The 21,964-nt window shown below is 37.0% G+C and overlaps 3 protein-coding genes across 25 annotated transcripts; 1 reads left to right on the top strand and 2 right to left on the bottom strand.

Annotated features, from left to right (window-relative positions):
• Positions 1-3,243: 3,243 nt before the first annotated feature.
• LOC137727363 (uncharacterized) lies at positions 3,244-10,023 on the bottom strand. Of its 18 annotated transcripts, none has more exons than XM_088677088.1 (6): positions 9,658-9,954; positions 9,420-9,524; positions 7,991-8,137; positions 7,243-7,297; positions 4,155-4,513; positions 3,244-4,057 (listed from the first exon to the last, which is right to left on the bottom strand). In XM_088677088.1, the coding sequence occupies exons 5-6, from the start codon at positions 4,509-4,511 to the stop codon at positions 3,521-3,523; spliced, it is 894 nt and encodes a 297-aa protein (XP_088533214.1). In that variant the 5' UTR covers positions 4,512-4,513; positions 7,243-7,297; positions 7,991-8,137; positions 9,420-9,524; positions 9,658-9,954; the 3' UTR covers positions 3,244-3,520. The 18 variants fall into 18 exon arrangements, 16 of the variants coding, with proteins under 16 accessions (XP_088533214.1, XP_088533211.1, XP_088533215.1 ...); XM_088677085.1 differs by having other exon boundaries at positions 8,037-8,137; positions 9,420-9,511; positions 9,658-9,822; XM_088677089.1 differs by having other exon boundaries at positions 8,037-8,137; positions 9,658-9,818.
• Positions 10,024-10,080: 57 nt separating this feature from the next.
• LOC137727362 (small RNA degrading nuclease 5-like) lies at positions 10,081-17,919 on the top strand. The gene is made up of 14 exons (XM_068466229.2): positions 10,081-10,215; positions 10,609-10,665; positions 10,783-10,848; positions 11,124-11,257; positions 11,334-11,446; positions 12,474-12,581; positions 12,691-12,761; positions 13,006-13,065; positions 14,078-14,133; positions 15,424-15,484; positions 15,654-15,921; positions 16,362-16,543; positions 16,642-16,937; positions 17,322-17,919. The coding sequence occupies exons 1-14, from the start codon at positions 10,102-10,104 to the stop codon at positions 17,443-17,445; spliced, it is 1,710 nt and encodes a 569-aa protein (XP_068322330.2). The 5' UTR covers positions 10,081-10,101; the 3' UTR covers positions 17,446-17,919.
• A 54-nt stretch (positions 17,920-17,973) lies between these two features.
• Positions 17,974-21,805, bottom strand: LOC137727361 (scarecrow-like protein 1). 6 transcript variants are annotated; one of them, XM_088677080.1, is made up of 4 exons: positions 21,198-21,737; positions 20,682-20,763; positions 19,877-20,186; positions 17,974-19,783 (listed from the first exon to the last, which is right to left on the bottom strand). In XM_088677080.1, exons 3-4 carry the CDS (start codon positions 20,124-20,126, stop codon positions 18,390-18,392), a joined length of 1,644 nt encoding a protein of 547 aa, XP_088533206.1. In that variant the 5' UTR covers positions 20,127-20,186; positions 20,682-20,763; positions 21,198-21,737; the 3' UTR covers positions 17,974-18,389. The 6 variants fall into 6 exon arrangements, with proteins under 6 accessions (XP_088533206.1, XP_088533207.1, XP_068322329.2 ...); XM_088677081.1 differs by having other exon boundaries at positions 20,689-20,763; positions 21,198-21,688; XM_068466228.2 differs by lacking the exon at positions 20,682-20,763 and having other exon boundaries at positions 21,198-21,805.
• Between the last annotated feature and the right edge of the window lie 159 nt (positions 21,806-21,964).

The raw sequence follows: 21,964 nt of genomic DNA, 5'->3' as shown, positions 1-21,964 counted from the left end.
GACACAAAGAAGCTCCCTCTCAAGGTTTGTGATAACCCCAGCAATAATCTCAAGAAATTTTTTCTGATGTGGAAGATCAGTCAAAACTGCAACCACAGAGCATACTCGGAATTTCAAGAGACTTTACAACCAATGCTCTACCAAGAACGATCCCTGACCGACTTGGCTCTGATACCAATTGTTGAATAAGAAGAGTATCCAAGATAACTCTAATGATCCCAAGAAGAAGAAAATAGAACACACTCTTAAAGAAAGCTCACAAAACAAACTAATTGGCAAAGCTTTTCTTATTTAGCTCTAGGCTTTGTTTTTCCTTGGATGATTTACAATGCTTGAGAACTTGGGTATTTATAGCAAACCAAATGATTAAACTAAGATTATTTATTACCACACAAAACACATTAATTGTACCTAATAATTTTTATTCAACCATACCTAACATTGCCTAACTTTCCTTGCCTAACTTTGACATTGATTTTCAACAGTGCAGGTAGAAGGTTTTAAATGAGGAAGAAAATTAAGAACTCGTCTAGTGAAAATCAAAGTAGATATTGAAAAAACACTTGGAAGTCATTCTTGCAAAAAAACAAATATTTGGTGTTTCTTTTAAAATGCAATTGTAGTTCTTTTGGAACTCATAATCAATCTCATCACACTTTCAATTATTTTAAAAGTACTTCTAAATGAGTCTTAAGGCGAAAAGGCTATAAGTACTTTTAAAATAATGTTTTCAGTTATTTTAAAAGCATTTCCGAATGAGCCATAAAGTGAAAGAGATTAAGTGCTCGTTTGGAGATTACACTTTTTAGTAAGCATGCAAGTCAACTCTTTTAGTAAGCATACGAGTCAATTTTTTTTTTAATAAAAAAAAAAACACTTCAAATGCTTTTAGAATCCAAAAACTTTTTCTTTAAAAACGCTTTCAGTTATTTAAAAACACTTCCTAAACATTTAAATAAAAAAATTAAAGCAAATTCACACGCAGTGTAATATCGCAGTTCAGTGAAAGAAATTTGGTCCAGGAGCCATGATACTGCTCGACTTGGTTCCCGTTCCAAAACATTTCCTTACAATGTTCCTTTTAATATTTTATAAGATAGATAGACATAAAAATAGCTATGGAAAATTTAAGCAAAACAGGGGATATTATGAATCAGTTGGTAGATGATATCCCATAAACCTTTCGGCTTTTATCAAAACAACCGACAGGAATATGTAATGGAGTCCAATCTTTTATTTGTTGCGTCAAAATGTGAGATAAAATGATTGGATATAATGGGTTATGATTCCATAATAGAGTTGGTTATCTACATATCTTTATGCATGAGTTACAAGTCCTGTCTTACACGTGTCTTCCAATCCAATCCTATCCCTAAGTGATGTAGAACAAATGGCTAAATCAATTTAAGAGGAGATGGACTGTTGGAGGACATAAAGGACAAAGTGGGAACTTGCATACCAACAGAGCCTCATGTCACCCCATATTCTCTTCGATGGGTGAAGAAAGGACCTTCAGTTCGTGTCACAAAAACCTTCTGTGTCCCACTTTGAATCAGTATGCATTGACGGGATGAAGTGGTTTGTAATGTTATTGATATGGATGCCTGCCATGTACTGCTAGGAAGGCATTGGCAGTTGATGTAAAAGTCAACTTTCTATAGAATTTTGTGAAACTCGATTCCGAGATACATGGAAGACGATACTGCCATACATCATTGCGAAGATACGGAAGTCAGCTTTTTATAAAATTTTGCGGAACTCGATTCCGAGTACCTGGAAGATGATATCAATGTTTTACCACTCCTGGAATTTTCTACAGGATTCCTTAAAGTTCTTCCTCCTACTTCATATCAAACGACGTACAACGTGCCGCAACGACGTACGAGTTCAGGATACACACAACCATGATCGACGTAATGGCTAATCTAAGCGTTCCAACCAATCCAAGTCCGCTCTGACGAGCTAAAACCAAAGGAAACCCCCAAAGCATTGCTTGACAACTCCACAATTGTCCTCCTTCACTACTAACTTGTAATAGAAAAGGACAAGGGGAAATTATATCGAATTTCATGAATCCAAATGACTCCTACACCATGATGGTTACGGATCTGGATTTCCACACATGAAGAAGGCTCATCCGACGGGTGAACAACTTTAGTCTAAACCATGGTTGCACTTCAAGAGATAAGTATTGTTACTTATTTAATTATATAGATAATACCGTTTGTTAAAAAAATAAAATTGAACTCTATTAAATTTTCGACTTAGGCTACATTCCATGTAAGAACAACCTAGCGACCAATAAATCCCAACACATTCAATTTCGGTTTCCGGTTCAATATGCCCAGCATAAATATTAAAAAGATATAAATTTTAAACCCTTTTGGGTGCGTTTGTTACATTGGACTGTCTCGGATTAGACTAGCTGCATGGACTAAGTTGGACTAGCTTAGACTAGACTAGACTAAGATGGACTAGCTTTATAAAGCGTTTGGTGCAGTGTTGGACTAAGAAGCAAGATAATGAAAACAATACTGTCACCATTTTGATGTTTGCTCAGACTAGGACTACATTATTTTTCTATTTTAATTTTTTATTATTAAAGATATTATTAAAATTAATACTATTGGATGAGAGTGAGACTCAATAAAAATACAAAAACCAAATTTTCTTGCCAACGAAAGAAACATACATGATTCAAGAGTAGCATTGTTCCAAACATGAATATAACAAAGTGTTCTCCCAACAATCGACAAAGTTCAGGATGTTTTTCTTAATTATTCACCTTTGGTTTAAAGTTGTAAATCAAAGTTAAAGGTGTTGGTTTATACTTGTATTTGAGTGGAACGAAATTGATGTCTGACAAGTTCAGTTTTTTACTCAATTGTGAAATAATTACTTGGAATTACTCTTATATGTATAAGCCAATTTTAATCCATATCATAACAATTGCATTCAATCCCAAGACCACAATGATACGAGGCACAATGACAAATGGATAGCTACACATTGATCATTGCTACGTTTGGATTTCTAGCATGTAAATTGGCTTGCTCCACCTAGTTCAAAGAAAGCTAGTAACAATATGCAAAAGGAAGAGATCATGAACAATTTCTACATTCCTAAGCTAGTAATAACAATAATCATGTGTATGGAATTTTGTTTTGTCTAATTAAGCGCCTATATACATATATATATTAGTAATTATACAACATCCTCTATTAACAATATGCAAAAGAAAGAGAGGAGCAATTACTTCATCATTTCATTTCATTGCACAAGTCAATCTTTGCCATTGACTAACTCTCTAAAACATCATTCACTAAACTTTCCTCCAGGATATTTTACAAAATGCTAGTTAACTATAGCGTAGCATTCCGAAGTAGATCCCCATAATTTACAAAATCCTAGTCAACATTAGCCAAAATATTTCATAGTGCAAGGCTAAGTTAGAAGCCATAACCTTAAGATTGTACAACTAACAAAATACATTTATGTCAAAAGACACCACATAATATAATCATCCACTTGTTTTGTTGCTTAAAAGCCTTTGGACGAACATTTTCTTGAGTTCCGAATCTATTGACCTGAACACTCCCACATTTTGTGGTTTTTCCAAAATAAGAGTCAATCCATCAATTTGATCCATAGGAGAAAGACCCATTGCTTTAAGTTCACTAGCTATGTCACTATGATCTGTGGTACCTCGAATTATAGCTTCAGTTACCATTTGCATCCTTTTTGCACTTTCAACATAAAATTCTTTCAGTCCATTGATAATTGCCTCAGTTCCATCACTTGAACTTCCCGTAGCTCTTTTCCTCTTTCTTTGGCTATTTGCAGATTGGTTGCTTTGTTGGCTTTGTAGGTTCACTGGAGAAACATCATTTTCAGCTCCAAGATCACTTGCATCAACCTGATTATGACTTTGTTCCTCCATCATTTTAGTAGGGGTTTCGGCTACATTACCCCTAGCCCGATCCTTTCCAAATATATATGCAAATCTATCATACAGTGGAAAAGGTTTGCTTCTCCATCCATCAGCTTCTTTATTTTTCTAAGATTATATCAACATAGCAATTCTAAAATTTAGCATGCGTGACAAATATAGCTACAAGAATACAACTAATGTATAAATAAAATAGGATATGAACCTGCACATAAGTTTGCCATGCGTCATGACTATCAACTTCAATGCACTTTTTGACCTCATTCCATGCAAATCCACTCGTGTTTATCATGTGAAGGACCAAACTATATGTTTTTTTCCATTTCTTCAACTTTGACTCAATATGTGGAGTTGCCTTTATATTTGAATTGGGACATAACACATTGACAGCTTTCGCTACTTCAATCAAAGTACCTTGTTTGAAAGCACCTGTGTCACACCGTTGCCTTCGAGCAACAAAATCCTCAAGAACAGATAGTAATGCTTCTTCCTCAAATGCTTCCCATTTACGCCTCCTTCCTTTTGGCTCTTGTGCGGCATTCAAATTATTGTTGTTATCCATACCTAAACAAAAAATATTTTAATGTACTAAAGTACAATACAAAGAATCAATTTGCATACTATCCAATTAATAAATCGAATAACAATCAATGATGAGCAATCCAATCATTTTGCTAATGTCCAAAATATGCATGATAAAAAGGAAAACAAAATAAAATGTTATCATTAACACATATAGCTAGTTCGGTTGCTGGTTCCTAATTGCTCTTCACTCATTATACATTTCCTGAGCCATGACAATCTTCTTTGCAGTCCATTAGTCAGATGTTCCAACACCCAACATATTCACCTTCTTCAGTATTTTGTCCATCTTCTATTATTGGCAAATTCTCCGTTAAATCTACAGACATCTCTTGCCTAATAAGATTGTGTAGTACGCAACAAGTGGTAATTATTCGACCTTGTGTCCTTATTGGATAGAAAGATGGACTCTTAGTATCGCCCACCTTCCTTTTAGCAAGCCTTATTGGAAGGTGTTCGTCCCTCCCATTCAAATAAATGATAAGGTATTCCTCTATAGGGTACAAGGAATCCTTTACCATTTGTATAACCATCATCTACAAGGTAATAATAACCTAATAATAATAATAATAATAATAAAGACCCTATTAGTATTTGCAGTTCACAAACAAAACTAGACCTAACTTACAAATTTGAGACTAACTGATAGTCTTACTCGTTGGTACCTTTAAACCATTAGGCCTAGTAATTGCATCATGTAGCACTCTAGAGTCTGATGCGGAGCCCTCCCATCCCGGAAACACATATAAATTGCATATCCCCTGAACACACACCTAACACATTAGTTGCAACTCGACCATTTCTTTTTCGGTATCTAGGTTTGTCAATTTTAGGTACATGCATATCAATGTGCGTTCCATCTAATGCTCCCAAGCAATTCTAAACAAAAAAATAAGCTTTTGTTAATTTATAACAAAGGGAATATCTAGTTAAAGCATAGGAAAAATTGGAAAAATTATCAACATACCTTAAAACACCTCCACCTATGATCTGTAGAATCAATAGGCACAGGTTGAGGGACTTTTAGTAGGATACCTTGTAATCGCAAAATTCCTTGCAATACACTATTGAAATACCTACTTATAGTCTCTCCCGACCCATAAAATCTAGCACCAATACTATGATTCTTAGTATGATGTGCTAGTATTTGTAAAGTCATACACACCTGCTCCTCCAGAGACACCAAACCATCATCTTTTACCCTCCCATCTTGACCAAGTAAGTCACATAATATGCCAAAAATCCTTCCATCCATTCTCAATTCGTTGACACATTCAGTATCAGTATTCCTTATTATACCATTCAAATAACACAAACTAATATGTCGTCTAACAAGTGAATGGTTAGTCAAAGTGCGTCATTCAACATATCTTTGTTTGGCCTTTAGCATCAGCAACACAAGAATCGTACAAATGCAAATTGTCTCTAAATGAGACATCTCTAACAGTAAGATCAATAAAAGCTTCCTTTGATCCATCTCTAACCAAACTTTAAAAAAAAAAAAAGAAAAAAATGAGGACATGATATATGTGATATCACTGTTATTAAGGGTGATGGAAAATAAGTAATTATGATATCAATTGAACTAGATCAAAAGAATTCATGATACAAAGCAATTGCATCACAAAGATGCAAGTTACTAGCTCTCAATTTTTAGAACTAGAGATCATCGTCATTACAAAGCAATTGTGCGTGATCTGTGCGTGCTTATGTGTATGCGCATGATTGTGCTCAATCCTACATTGCAGAGATCATCATCATTATTTATCATTGTCAAAACACATTTTTAATCGTTTTCAACCAAAGGTCAATAAGGTGTATCCATTATCTACGTGTCTTCTACAAAAACTTTACAATTTCACGCGCACACACACACACACACAAAAAACCAGCATACATCGACACACACACAGAGCACACACATGGAAGACTCCCATTGCTGAAACCCCAAATTTTAAAAATCCAAAACAGCATGTGGGTAGGACTTGGAATTTTGACAACTTTGACATCCTAAATTCCCAAGTTCCATCTCATCTTATCTTTATCCCTTTTCAACCTTTTGCATAGAAAACGAAGTTTTTATTTCAATAGGAATTATGCCAAAGAACGATACGTAATTGTGCATGACATAAAGTCGAAAGACATATACATAGCAGACAAGCTTCGAGTGTGCAAAATTACATTAACAAAAAGAATTTAAAATACTTAATAACAAATTGAAAAATGGGATCCTTCCAAATGAGATAAAGAAGTACAGATTAAACAAGATGGGGCATGTTCCATTGGGTCAGGGAGATCTCAGGCAGGATGTCCTGGGCCTTAAGAGAAAAAAAATTCATGGAAAAAATGCATATCAATATTCCAACATTTTTTCTGTACGCTGATCAGAATGCCAATCACCCATTGCACTTTTACATCATCCTGCCAGCATTTTCAAATGCATTTTAAGGCCTAAAAATTTTAAGAGAGAACAAGGGTACAAAAGGGACATCAAGTTTGTGTACTGACATTGACATAATAAGAGACATCAAGTTTGTGCTCAAGGGATGCATGGATGGAGCATTTGTCTGTACTCAAGGGACATCAAGTTTGTGTCTTCAATGCACTTTTATATAGGAGTGATGCATACATGTAGTGCAGGCATGTGAATGCAGCAATAAAAGACAACTAATAAAATGAAAACTGAACAAAGAAATAGATGAGAATGAAACCTTCTTTTCACAAACCAAGTTCTGTTTTGTGAATCTGTAACTGCAATTGAATAAACTGCAACAACAATAGAGAACCAATCAGAATACAAGTGAAGCTAAAGTCCAATACAGGTTAGCGGGTAAAGAAAGCAACAATGCAAAATTATGCCTGTTATCTTAGTTTGTAAAACAAGAAACAGAACAAACCAACTAGTACAACCACCAAAGAGGTAAAATGGAAAGCGAAATCCCGCCAGCCTCACGAGATCACGAGGGCAGACCGCTTTACAAAGCATTACGAATTTAGGATAATAAGTATAACACAAGTTAAGATTCAAGACCCACCACAAAACAGCGCGACAAAACTCAATAGGGTATAAAAAAAATAATGGCATTTGGTAGCTTCCATTAACAATTGAGCTGCAAAGTAACTTTCAGATGATTGAACTTCCTCCGAAAAAGTAATATACAGAAATATGAAAACCAGTAAATCAGATTACATAATCACTATTTGACAGTTCCTTAATTATTGCGATATTAAAAAAACAAAATAAAAATTGAGTGTAAGGGACCAAACCCAACGATATTTTTCTTCAATTAAACAAAAATTTCGACAAATAAACAAAAATTAAACAAATAAAATTTGTAGAAAATACTGCAAGGACGAAAAATAAAGATATAAATCACTAACGTAATCAGCTTAACTAAAAATCCAAACCTAATTCTAATTCAAAGAATAACATAAAGGAAGAATTGAGACAAAATATACATTGCGATGGCAGATGCGATGACAGAGATAAGCTATGAACACTGACGTGGAGGTTGGAGTTTCAGAAGTGACTGCAAGAGCTTGGAGAAGACGATAAAACTGCATCGGAAAGGGTGTGTTGAATCACTCAAGATATCAGAGCAAAAGCTTTACAGAGAGAGAGAGAAAGTTTTAGAGAGAGACAGTACGCTCTACAAGCTGCAAAGAGCTGAGGCCTTAAATGAAGAAACAAAACTAAGTACACTCCAAAGTTCAAATTGATTCACGGCAATGTAAGGCTAAATAAGACGACTTTTTTTCTTTGTCGATTTGAACAAAAGTTTATGAGACATTACAAAAGAACAAAAGTTAGGAAGAAGTAATTACTAAATGGGATTCCTCTTATAGAATGTTGCCCTACAAGCTGCAAAGAGCTTGCAAAAGAAGTCGAGAAAATGCGTGATGATTTCCATAATCTTGCTCTTGATTATTGCATTGATCATCGTACTCTCTATTCTCAAGTCATAGAAGAAGTAATTACCGCTGCACGCAAGGTTCACAATCTTATCTTTCATCAATCACATACATCTCACTCTATGTTATCATTACTCATAATAATTACAAGTGCAAAGCCGTCAAATGTTCAAATTCAACCAACTCAACCTCCAAATGTTGATTCCAAGCTGTCCAACCTATATTTAATGGTCAAAACTGATTTTAACCAAATTTGAGATCTCAAAATTCGACAGCAACTGATTCCAAACACTCCAATCTCAATTTGACGCTGATTTTCTTAATGGCAGCATATAATTCTCATCTGTCCGGTACAACCTCAATAAAGAAATAAGCATAAGTTACAAACATTATATGGCATGCATCCCCAAGGATTTCGACATATAAATGATCTTGTATGCACCCTCGATCTGTTGGTAACTGTTTTTTGTTTACATTTGAGGGAATCGAACCTAGACCTATCCTAATCCTAACCCGTTATAGCTAACCTCTAAGGCTTCATCATAAAGCAAAACCAACCAACGGTAGAGATCTCGAATTATGAAAACTATTTGAAAAGGTTCAAATGGAATCAAGATCCCCAGGTTCCCACACCAGGAGAGACAAACTCTAAAATTTAACAGATGGAATCAAGATCCCCAGGTTCAAATGGAATCAAGATATCCAGGTTCCCACTTGCCCGACATAAAATTTAACAGATTGACAGACTCTAACACGTAAACCTAAACTAAATCACGTTATACAACCTGCAAAAACTCAACTTAGATTCTGAAATTCAACACCTTTCAATAAACCCAGATTCCATAAATAAATAAACAAACAAACAGATGGAAAAAATTCAGATACATAAAAAAAGGCATCTTAAAAACATTAGTCGCAAATTCAAAAGAACCACAGAGAGAGAGAGAGAGAGAGAGAGAGAGAGAGAGAGGGTTACTTCGACTGGGATCGAACGGGGGATAAGGAGGGGCGGTTTGGGTGGAGGGTTCCTGAGAAGAAGGTGGAGGAGCAGATGAGAGCGAGCAGGATCTGCAATTTGACCCTAAAAATCAAAACCCTAATTTGTTCAAGTGCAGAGGTCTATTATTGAAAATTTCTCAAACCCAAAATAACTATATCAAATAAAGCTCAGTAATATCACGATCTGCAAAACAAATCGAAGATTCGAAGTTTACCAGGCAAGAGGAGCAGATGAGGGCGAGCAGGATGCAGATGAGGGCAAGCAGGACGCAGAGATGAGGGTGAGGAGGACGAGGATGAGGGAGCAGGGCAAGCAGGGAGCGATGGCGACGACTATCTCTCGCAGGATGAGCCAGGTTCTCTCTCGCAGAAGGTCTTACGAGTCCGGCCGAATTTGGGGTTCTTGGCTAAGAACTCCTAGCGAAGTCATTAATCCGAGTCCTATCTAATCCCATTAAATCTAATCTTGTGCAAACCAAACGTGAGACTACACTAGCAATTAGTTTAGTTTAGTCCAGTCCTCCTAATCCGGTCGAACAAAAGGGTTTATAAGGTTTATAAACCTCGTACGCTCTCTCTCTCTCTCTCTCCCCGGGTTCGTAATAAAACTCGTACATTTTCTCTATCTCGGGGTTCGTAAAGCTTCAGTCACGGAGGCCATGCCTTCTTCCCCCGTTAAAGTCGAAACTTTAGCCCCGGAGGAAGAAGTGAGCTCAAGCAGCAACAAAAATGATAGCAACTGCTCCACTTTCTTCGATGTCTACGGCCCTCAAGTACTCTTTCTCTCTCTAATTTTGTTTTCTTTTAAATATCGTCGCCTTCCATGTTTTGCCATGAATTGGTTGTGCGTCTAAAGTATTTGCTGCTCTAATTGTATTATCATTAGCATTCAAAGATGCAATCTTTTAGTTTTGTTTCGAATTTTGGTGATGTTGTCCATACCATGTATTCTTGTACGAAGAACAGGTCTGCTGCTTATAGCTTTCAATTCGATACGTAAATGGTTCAGTTAGCTGTAGTATGTACATCTGTATGTATTCTTTAGCCTTTAGTTTCTGCAGTCCCAGTAATGCTTGTTCATGGAAATAGTTTGCACGGTCTGACGGGATTTTGGTTGAAACGATTGAACTCTAGTGCATTGCATTTAATCTTATTTGCCCTTGCAGAGTAAAGCAGAGGTGGTTTTTAAGACGCTGGAAGCCAACACAACTCTGAATTTGCAAGTGGGTACTCATAGTTGTTCCTTTTCTGTCAAGTGGCAGGAAATTTCATTCGATTTGAACATTTATTGAGTAAGAAAGAAGAGTGGGTAAGTGAATGGAGTTTGTGTCATGATGCAGGAGGTTCAAGAACTAGTGACGTGGGTGCTTGCTGAAGGATTCATGCCTTCATGGGTTTTTATTAAGGTGAGGAATTCTTTTGTTCTTTAACCCCTCTTTTGATAATTCCAATTTATGTATCGTTAAGGATCAATGAAACCATAACGATCAATATTACCAAAGTACATGGAAGAATCCTTAATACACATACCAAACAGGTGGAAGACTCATTAAACTGTGAAATGTTACCCAGCCATATATATTTCTCAATCTTGTTGGATTCTGTGCATAATTTGGAGACATGAAGTTGAAAGAAACAAGAATTCTTATAGTTATTAATACTGTAACCTTACATTTTGCAGAACAAGCCCCTCATTCCCAAAGTGGTTATGCTTTATGTCCCAGGCCTGGACGCAGCATTGTATTTATCACATCATCGACTTCTGAAGAGTCTCAAAGCATTATGTGGCAAGCCAAGGCCAGTTTTAGCTCTCAGGTTTGTCACAAGTGATTAAGCCTTTAATTTCCCTGTACTTCCACTTTCTATGGCTTTATCTTTTTGCCCATACTAGTTGTATGTCAGATGGGATGCAGACGATTGATGCCCTCCTGACGAGCAAAGTGAAAAGAAAGAGGGAAGAGAGTACTTCGACTGTGGAGAAATCTAACCTGGCGTCTAAACAAGGTATGTGACATGTTTGCAGAACATTGATCATACTAAATTTCTTGCTTTCATCTTAACTTTGCTAATTTGCATGTCAAAGTTAGTATTTGTACGGAAATCAAGGATATTTTACTAGGAGAATGCTAGTCCAACTTGTCTGAGTAGGAAAGCAAGCCACAAGTAACCTGAAGTTCTGTTTATTTGTACGGTTCTCCGGGGTTGCAGTTATACACATGAACTGAGAAGTATCAATACTTCTTGGTTTCCTTTTTTAAACTTCTCCATTCCGTTATGGCTAGCAATCCTCATTTTGGTAACATTGGTTGTCATGGTTATTTGTACTGTTCTGAATCAATAGGAGTAGTGGGTTTATCCATGTTCGATTAATTACCAATAGGTAAGAGCAGAAAAATGTCCTATGTGTGGAGAGTGTCTCTCAGATTCAAACTATTAGGAAACTATCTACAATGTTGTGATTAACAACTACAAAAACAAATGCTGTATGCCCATCTGGATGGGGCTAGATTTTGCAGAAGCAGAACAACTTTTGTTGCTACCGGAGCTTGTGTTGATGTTTTCCTGCCGTCAACGCTCACTCTTATATTAGTATTCCCAAGTCTTTGCATGCATGAAACATGAAGAAACACACAATGTTATCTGCTTCGTAATGTTTGGAGTGTAACATCAAAGTTATTTCAGTGTGCACTTTTGGATTGTGCCATAGAAGTTCTTGTGTATGGAAGTCTAGAAAAGGTTTTCCTTTTGAAATTCATGTACTCATGATACAACATAAGTTCTGTCACTATGGGTAGAATTCAGAAATCGTACCAGCTTTATCATCTCTTGGATATCGGTGTTGTATTGATTACTTAGCCATTCAGTTTTTGCAATTCGTAAGTTGGTGTAGGTTCTTATCATTTGATCCGAGCTATAGAATTATCTTGTAACAAGTATGCATCCTTTTGTTCTGTAAAAGTATCTTAACACTCCATAAGGATCCTCTTAATTTTGTTTTTCTGGGTTTTCTCTACATGTTTTTCTGGTTTAGATAATCTATCTTCTGTGGAACTCATGAAAGATATACCTTTCCCTATTACATTTTACACTCTTACAACAAAACAACTTGAAGACAATGGATATTGCTTCAATTTGCCAGGTAACAAGACAGATGCCGCTTAAAGTTATTAATTAGGATTTCTCTATGATTTAATTTCTAGCTAGTTCCTTAAACTTTTATTCTTATTAATTATTATTTATCAATGCAGGTTTTCTTTCTACTTTTCCGGCCCCTTCAGGATCGTCTCAATATCAAATGTTGGCACTTGATTGTGAGATGGTAAATCCTTGAATATCAATTTCTAAAGATAGAAAGAAATTTGTTAACAACTTAACATATATTACTAAATAACTGTTATCTTGTGGGAAGTTCATTGTTGAGGTGTATTTGTCCTTTCAACTTGTTTTATACCTGCCAGATGAATTGTTCGATAGTAGTAAATTATGTTCATTTTTAATTTTTCTGTTCTCACAAAGTATTGGCGTACTGATGTCATCTTGGTTGATCCATTTTGTTTTGTTAGTGTGTCACAAGTGAGGGTTTTGAGCTAACAAGAGCAACACTGGTGACTGTGAAAGGAGATGTAAGTTTTAACTATTTTGTTGCCTAATTGTGCAAAAGGAAATGGATGTTAATGTGTAAGGATGCATGAGTTTTGTGCAATTTTTTTCTGACTTGGCAATGGTTTAGTGGTCTTATTTAACTTTGAATGTTTCAAAACTTGTAATTTCAGTTGAATAAAATGTAGTATCTGAGTGATTTATGCTTTAACTTTCTTGTTTGAGTAAATCTTGCTAATGTCTCTGAACTTATATTTTGTCTTATTTAATCCCTAAACCATTGCCAATCTCCCTGAACATTAAGCTTTCTCTGGTCTACTTGTAGAGCATCTCCAAGAGACTCTTTAAACTTCTCAAATAGTTTTTTGAAAGAGCCAAACCAAGGAAATCAAGCTCCAAGAGAATCTATGTCCCACTCTTTATTTTAGTTTTTGTGAATAGTTGCTCTTTAACTTTAAAGGAAAGACCTAGTTAAACATAAAAAGTTACTAATTGGGGAGAGAGATGTCAAAGGATGAGAATGATGAGAAAGATGGGTTGTTTGAAGATTAAAACATTTAGAGGTTATAGTGCTGGAGACGTTAAATTAAATTGGCCAGTTAGAATAGTTTTTGGATGCGCTGGCTAAATTAACAAATTTTAAAGAAACTTGGAGATGCTCATTTCCTAGTGTTGCTTGATTATCATTTCCAAATATATGAAGGAGGCATGGAAAGGAAAAAACAGAGTGACGTATCAGGGCTTCAGCATCTTTTCTAATTTGCACCTTATCCCATCCCGCTGATGACACAATCTTGAAGCTAGAAATCATATAGGTTTTTTGAATCCTCATATCATATGATATCAAGTTCTTGCTTATCAAGATTTTGTATGAAATTTTGACTAGTTTTTATTATTCTGAATGCTTTCAAACTTTTAATGTGACCCCTAGACTCTTAAAATTTCTTCTACATAATTTTGTGCAAATGAGTTTGTTACCACGTAAATAAATTTTCTTCTCAATGTTTGAACTTTTTAAGTTTTAATGAATCTCAGGTTATGCTAGATAAATTGGTCAAACCAACAAATCCTATCACTGATTATAATACCAGGTATGTTATCATTTTAGCTTTCATTAGTCCTTCCGTTGATATGTTGCTCTAGTGTTGAAGCAGTTAGAGCTGCTTCTTGGAATTCAGATTTATTGTCATCATATGTGTGGCCATCCTTGCCTTTTTTTTTTCTTTTTCCGTTTCCCATGAAGCTGGCCAGATGAAATCTCACCTTGGAGTTTTTTCAAATTGTAAAATATTTTTATGTTACTTTCGTGTTAGTTCTGGTCAGCACCCATAGTCATTTACCTCTTCTTGAAGTAGTCTTGCTTTGGTTATAGGTGCATTTAGTAGTCCATCTACTTAAGCCAAATTTCCTCTTACCTTACCAGTAAAAGGTGCATTCACTCTGCTCTTACACATTGAGTTTTAATTATTTTCCTTATCACCCTTATCATCAAACGTTTGTGTTTTAATATCTTATTCCTGCGTATTATTTGATGTTTTTCAAACTAAGTGAATGGTGATGTTTGTATTTCTTGTGGGGTAAAACAAATGATGATCGGTTGTAGTGCTATTGGGGCATTGTGGGGGAGCAAATGTTTTGGAAAATGTTGCCTCCCGTTGGGGCAAGGTGTTCCAAAATTGCCTCTCAAGGCACCCTTTGTTACCTGGCCGACCGTTAGTGTGCATGTCCCTGTTCATGCCGTCTGAGGCGCTGCAGTGGCGGCTGTGCTCTTTTCCTTTTAATACATTGTATCACAACCGACATTAATTTGCCTTAGCTGGCCAAAGATATTTTAAAGCAAATCATATTTAGCATTTAAATAAAAACCATCTACGACACGCTGGGTTTTGTGTCCACATCTTTTCTTCCATCTCTACTCAAAACCTACAAATACTGCAGCGTTAAGTTAAAAACCCCCTCTTTATCCATCCGAGTCCCACCAATACATCTCAACTCTAAAAACTAAAATGATGATCCCCTAGGTGTCTTCTACAACTCGCCCGACCCTAGCAGCAGGCTCAAAATCAATTTTAGTTTCTGTGTAAGGCTGGAATCCCGATTTAGAATGAGTTCAAACGTTTATAACTCAACCGCACTTGGGCTTTTAAAGTTTTCTACTCTGAGAAATAAAAAACACACTGGGAAAGTTGTAAATCATTGAGAAATCATCATTTTTCCTGATTTTATTTCTGGATATAGGTGATTCTTAGTGTTGACGCTTTTTCTGGATAAGCTCCAGCCCTATAATTTGATTGCAGGTTTAATATTTGAAATTGTTGTGGTATGAATGAGAGAGGCTTCTATAAAATGATAAAAAGAATAACAATCGATTTCCTGTTCAGGTTTAGTGGAATCACTAGTGAGATGTTAGAGGGGGTGACTACAAGTCTTAAGGACATTCAGGTTAATCCTTGGGTCTTGTTCTCCATTTGTACATATATATGTATTACATTTGCGCTTAGTGGTTTTCCATAGTTGTGACCTGTCAGATGCTGCTTCACTTGTTAATTGCATCATCTCCTGTTAAGAAACTCTTTGTTTCTAATTTATAATAGTCACTTTCTATGCTCAGGAGGACTTTCTGAAGCTGGTTTACAAGGAGACCATCGTAGTGGGCCATTCATTGGAAAATGACTTGTTAGCATTAAAAATCTCCCACAATCTAGTGATCGATACTGCAGTGTTGTACAAGTACCCCCGTGGTAGGTCTTACAAACCTAAACTTCGAGATCTTGCCCGGAAGTTTCTTTCTAAAGAGATACAGCAGTCAGGGCTTGGCCATGACAGTATTGAAGATGCAAGAGCTACTATGGACCTGGCACTTTTAAAGATTAGACATGGTAAGTGACTATCTTTTGCATTTACATTGTATGATTGACCAATGCGGAGAATAACGGAACTCAACTAGTGTGGTATCTATCACCTTTTTAATATAGGACTTATATTGAACCTTGTCATTGTCAGCATAAACGTTTATTCTTTTTTTCTTTTCAAACAATAGATTTTGTTAGATTAGATGTAGATTAGCATCGACGGGATTCTAACCCACGCCATCATGCAAGGGCTCAACACTTTCCACTATTGTGGTAAAGGGCCACTTGCCCATAAACGTTTATTCTAATTATATGGAAAATAGAATACAGAAAAAGGGGAGTTGGGAAGCATTACTGTTTGTTGCAAAAGTTCAGTGTCTTCCAGATGTCAGAATTTGACGCCTTGTCTGAACCCAAGGTGGAAATAGTTCTCCTTTGTTATAAGAATGCTCCTTCTGTTGGATTAGGACCTGACTTTGGTACAGCACCATCACTGATACGGAAAAGGCTCCTTACTGTTTTGAGTGAGAGCGGAAAGACATCCTCCATCATTGATGATATTTCCATTGTGAAGCGTCATGCCTCTGAATTATCCCAAGCAGTTCCTGTGTTCTCTGATGATGAAGCTCTTTCCAAAGCTCAAAAGGAGGTAGAGTTCTCATGGCTGTGTTCACTTATTTTCTCATTTTTATCATTTGGCTTGGCTACGTAATTTTTTGTGCTTTTTTCATTTACTTTTGATTGTAGGCAAGGAATGAGAAAGTGCATTTCGTCTGGACCCAGTTTTCTGAATTGAATCGTTATTTCACGAAACAAGCAGAAGACGCCGAGAAATTAAATGGAAAAATTTCTGAGTTGATATCCTTGCTTACATGCCATAAGAACTCTGGAAATAAAAAAAGTATCAGCTGCAGCTTAACGTCTGAACTAAAGGAAATTCTTATGCGACTGGATACTAGAATACGTTCCTTGTATACCGCATTGCCCGCTAATGCCATGCTTGTTGTCTGCACTGGTCATGGAGATATAGCAACTGTCTCTAGGTATGTCCTACATTTCACCTTGATAATTATTTACATTGTTATTTTTCCTTTATTCCTTGAAAATATATTTAAAGAGCAATAGATGACTAGTAGACTCTGCTTGTTGATGAATTTACCACTTACAATTGTCAGATTGTTAGTGATTTTGTTATATGAAATGGTAGTATAAATTTTTGAAACTCAAACATCGTTAAAGATGTCCAGGGAGTTTACACTAACCTTGGGATATCTTATAATAAGGGAGTTGATTTAAAGCTTCGATGTAAGCCATTTGGTTGACGATCAATAGAATAATATGAATTTATCTGTATTGTTGCGTTGAAGTTGCTTAATTGGAGTCGATTCATGTTTGACCCTGTTAACTTTTCTTGTGCATGGATGAAGATTAAGGAAAATGCTATTGGATCGTAATGAAACAGCAATGTGCCGGGAGAGCATTGTAAGGGTATTGGAAGAGCTCCAAGCCCAAGCTGAGGTAGCATTGTGTTTTGTTGGTGTGAAGAGCTAAGCATAGAATATCAAGGGCTTTTAGGGGTGACTTCCAGCAAGGATTGGGTGAGGAGAGGTGGACAAAATTGAGCTTTCCGGCTGCTTTTACCTGTTTGCTCGCAAGAGCAAGGCGGTTGGTGTCTTACAATGTCCAAGCAGCGTCACTGTCGGAATGGTTAGTTGGGAGGCTTGGACAGATAACGAAAACCCGGCAAACGTAAGGAGGAATGCATGGGAAGAAAACAAGATCTCTTAAAAGAGGTGACGAGAAATAGTAGAAATGTCGGAGAGCATTTAACTCGCTTACTTGCCGGAGGGAAGTCCTAATTGTATTTTCTGATCTTGTAATTTACTTAATAGTGTTCACAATTTTGATGATCTATCGTATTTGAAATTAATTGTTTGATGACAAAGTGACGCGAAGAGTTGTAGGCTTGTAGCTAAGTTAGTTAAGAACAAGCTTATATATATCCGAGGTCTTTGTTTCTGTTCATTCTATCCCATCTTGATCACATTCTATTATGCAATATTTGAGAATCACCGTCAATTGGTCAATAGGTCCGGATAACCCGTTGTTCCATTTATGAATACAATATTGCCCGACATATTGATAATTTTAAGTTCGCAACATCAACAATATCACGTCACATCCGCACAAAATTATATAGGAGAGTACATAAGGTTATTCTATTACAACCATTGAGATCGTTTATCAGTGTTAGAAAACTAGCAGCTCCCTACGTTCCTTATTTATATACTTGAAATTACGGGATTGACTATAAACGTACGTGTATTTAATACAATTGCCACCTTAGAATCGAGATGATAATTGTATTAAATATATATAAGTATTGTAGCCAATTTCCGAAATTGCCTCTATATAACCGTAAGTCTTTATCCCCACACAAAATCAAAGTACAATACTGAATGAAAGCATAGCAGTAGTTTGGAGCTGAACGATCATCACCTCCACGCTGAAGCAACAATCAAGCTTTTGTCTTCCCACCCGAAATGAAGCGCCCCCGCCTCCTCCTTCACTTTGTACCTGTCACTGTACTGTCTGCTAAGATCTCGAATCGAATCAGTCACACTGGTGCTCATAGGACATGAAGTAAATCCTGCCATGGTCATCCTTGCCCTCCACTTTCCAGCTACCTCATAACGCTCTATTCTTTCCTCTCCTTCGCACGCCACAATGTTCACTATGTCCCGTGCAAGGCACTGCCTTTCAACATTCATCCTATCCTGACTCTCCCGAGGGAGAGCTGCATCAAGGGAATCATAAACAGCAGAGTAATAGTTGTAGGCTTCAACAAATCTTGGGATAAAAGGGGTTGTATTGGTGTTCACATCTTGTTCTACAACTGTAACGAGTTTTGGCCTCAAGCTCTTCACCATCCGAAGAAGCTGGTCTCTCTGGTTGACTGTTGAAACACTTTCGTCGGGCATGTGGTGAAGCTGAAAAGCAAAGTTAACCACAAGTGCTTCCCCAGGCCTGCAGCCAAGCATTGAGGCATTGACGATTGAAGTCCTTGAGGCTACTGCATGAAACTCGAATGGAACTTTCAGCACTTCTGCCAGCTTCTCAAGCCTTTGTCCAATGATGTTAAGGCCTCCAACATGACGCTGAACTGTCTCCGGATCATCCACCCCTGTTAACTTCAAGTGCGGTGGCTTACCTGGCAGGCTCGAAAGTGTTTGTATGAGGGTTATGTATTGATTCCCCTGGTTTACGTCAAAATCTATGAGGTGAACTCGCTTTTCATCTTTGCATGCCTCTATGATGGCTCCATTTGCTGCCATAAATCCAAATTTAAAGCAAGGACACACCTCAAAAAGGATTTGCATGGCTGCAAGGCGATAAGAAGACGGGGGTTCCTTGCATTTCAAAGACTTGTAAAGAAATTTTCCTGAGGAAGCCAAGCGAGCTGCTAGGCCTTCCACCATGTAAGCTGCAATCCTCTGTGTGGGATCTCCCTGAATCGACACCATCTGTCGAAGCTCATTTATCATCGTTGATGCTTCTTCAATGTTTCCTTCTGAAAGTGCACCAGCGCACTCAAAAAGCAGCTGCTTGGGTGTCCGAGGAGAAGCATGTGATATTTCTTTTTTGCTGCTGATACTGCTCGCGTTAGAATCAGATGATGAAGACTCCTTGGGTGAGTCATGGAGCAATTCACTATGGATTGGATCAATCCATTCACCATCCACTTCCATGCTTCGACTGCTGCAATTTATCTCCCCATCATCTTCATCATCGTTGTCATCAAGCAGTGCTCTCTCCAATTCTTGAAGCTTCAATCTCATCTTATCTTCATCAAAGCTATCCGCATCGGGGCTTTGACTCTCTAAGTAATCTGATTCAAAATTGGACATTAAAGAAGTGATATATGGATTTTGAGTATTCAAGGAGGAAACTGATCCAGCTGTTAGCTGGTAAGATGAGGCACCTTGTGGGTTAGTCGAACTTCCAGAAACGCCATAGCTGGATGGATGTGTAACTTCTTCCATTGGGGAGTCAAGGAAGTACTTCTCGTAAGTCTCACTGCTGTAAGAATCATTCACATACACGGCCTTGTGCTCATCGGCCCCAAATATTTGAGTTGACAAGCTGGAACCGTCATTGCTGCCATTTAAAGAATATAATTTGCGATTTCTGTATGATGTCGTGGAAAGCTCTGCTGGCCGAACTAAAGACATGGTTTTGGTTTACTTCTTCTGTCGTTGAGGAACATAAGTTCTATCACACAATTCGAGTTTCTGTATCACAATTTGTCACACATTAGGGTAAATAACTGTCAAACAATCATTAACACTGGAAACTAGTAAATTAGACCAAGCGAATCTCGAAAGGGATCCTCTCCGGATCCCTTCCTCCTAATCCACTAAATTAGAGGATCCGGACCATTGAAATTTGATCCAACAGCTAAAGTTATTATAACTTATAAAGTGAACCCTATTTGTAGCCGTTGGATCAAATTTCAATGGTCTGAATTTCCTGATTTGGTGGAGTAGGAGGAAGGGATCCGGATCCCTTTCCAGCGGATCTGGTCGAGCCTGTCCAATCCAACAGATAGAAATTACAGGCACACGTAAACACAAATAATACTACATCAAAATTAGTAATGTCTGCTGAACTGTTTTGAAGGCATATATACAGAACAACAACAACAAAAGACTATTCATCATATGTCCTTTTGCAGTAGCAGGTAAAAAGAGTTGTGCAAGAATGCAAAATCAATGGAATTGTTTGACCATTCACCCTTGCGCTCGAGGTCCCAAGTTCGATTTCCCCCTCCCCCGATATCGCTTGTATCAAAATGTTGAAATTTTGAGCCTAAACAATTAAAAGCTGCAATTAAGAAAACCTTGAACAAGCTGAACAGATTCTGAAATAAGCTGAACCTTTGAACCACATGGGAACTCCGGAAAACCCGAAAAAAATAAATAAATAAATAAACAAAAAAATTGTTGTTTCATGGTAGCTGGCAATTGCAGAGGAATAAAGTTGTCAAAACATCTTGACAGAAAGACAGAAGACTTCTGAGATTACAACAACAACATGCATAACCATCATCACAGAGAGAGAGAGAGAGAGAGAGAGAGGTCTATGCCTGCCTGAACCAATGATTTCATACACTTAATGATCTATAAATACAATAATATACATGCAAATACACTTCATGACAATTAAGTTCATATAAGAGGAGAGATTTAAGAAAAAATAATATTAATAAATATAAAAAATAGGAGGAGGAAAAAGATAAGTACCTGCTTGCTGCAAGTGAAAGATGAACCCAAAAATGAAGAGGAAGGTGAGAATTTGGTATGAACCTTGAACTTTGAAGGAAGAGGAAAGAGTTGAGGATTTGACCTTGGGATTAAGACAAAGGAAAATGGCCAAAACTCCTATGGTGATATATTATAAAATAATTAAACAATTTTTAGATTCTTATGAATTAGGTAGGTTGAGAAGCAACAAACAAGGTAGAGAAGATAACCCAAAAAGCAAATTTCAAGACCAAAAACATAGACAAATGAAAAATGACCTCGATTAGTAAGAAAATAAGTACTAAGAAACTGTATGTTATTGGGTGGATATTAACCACCTATTTGAAGCATCTGACCAGAGAAAACACTGTTTCTAAAAGACCCATTTGTTAAGAGGAGACTTGGTTTTTGGGGCAGAAAATTCCAACATTCTGGAACTTTGAGGAAGAAAAAAAGACGGTGAGAAAAGAGACATCCAGCCAACAATTCCCTTCAGAGGAAACTTCCCTCCTTTGCTTTTACCTTTTCTTTTGTTTTTGCGTTTTCTGTTCATAAGTCAGCCTGCATGTTTATGCCAACTTGTCTGACTAATGTTGTCGACCGCACAATGTGACGCTCTCATTGCTCTTGTTGTGACACTGTTTGCTTCAAAGCACAATCATGGGGACTTTTGAAAGTTGTTAAATTTTTGGATTTGTTAGCACTACCTCTTGAAGGGGTCGACAACAATAGACTTTGTTCGAGGGTCTCGAACCCAAAAACCTCTT

Source organism: Pyrus communis, chromosome 10, assembly GCF_041283825.1.
Source record: "Pyrus communis isolate YQ-2024b chromosome 10, ASM4128382v1, whole genome shotgun sequence".
Lineage (NCBI taxonomy): Eukaryota > Viridiplantae > Streptophyta > Magnoliopsida > Rosales > Rosaceae > Pyrus > Pyrus communis.
This window is presented reverse-complemented; position numbering and strand designations above follow the sequence as displayed.

Bases quoted from the DNA above. Each gene is read 5' to 3' on its own strand.
- LOC137727363 (XM_088677082.1), bottom strand. From the start codon at position 6,814: ATGGAACATGCCCCATCTTGTTTAATCT. The intron at 4,514-6,786 runs GTACTTCTTTAT...TTTTTTGTTTAG, and splicing joins TGCCCCATCTTGTTTAATCT to GTATGGATAACAACAATAAT. The intron at 4,058-4,154 runs GTTCATATCCTA...ATATAATCTTAG, and splicing joins CATGGCAAACTTATGTGCAG to AAAAATAAAGAAGCTGATGG.
- LOC137727362 (XM_068466229.2), top strand. From the start codon at position 10,102: ATGCCTTCTTCCCCCGTTAAAGTCGAAACTTTAGCCCCGGAGGAAGAA. The intron at 11,447-12,473 runs GTATGTGACATG...TTTCTGGTTTAG, and splicing joins TAACCTGGCGTCTAAACAAG to ATAATCTATCTTCTGTGGAA. The intron at 13,066-14,077 runs GTAAGTTTTAAC...AATGAATCTCAG, and splicing joins TGGTGACTGTGAAAGGAGAT to GTTATGCTAGATAAATTGGT.
- LOC137727361 (XM_068466225.2), bottom strand. From the start codon at position 20,126: ATGTCTTTAGTTCGGCCAGCAGAGCTTTCCACGACATCATACAGAAAT.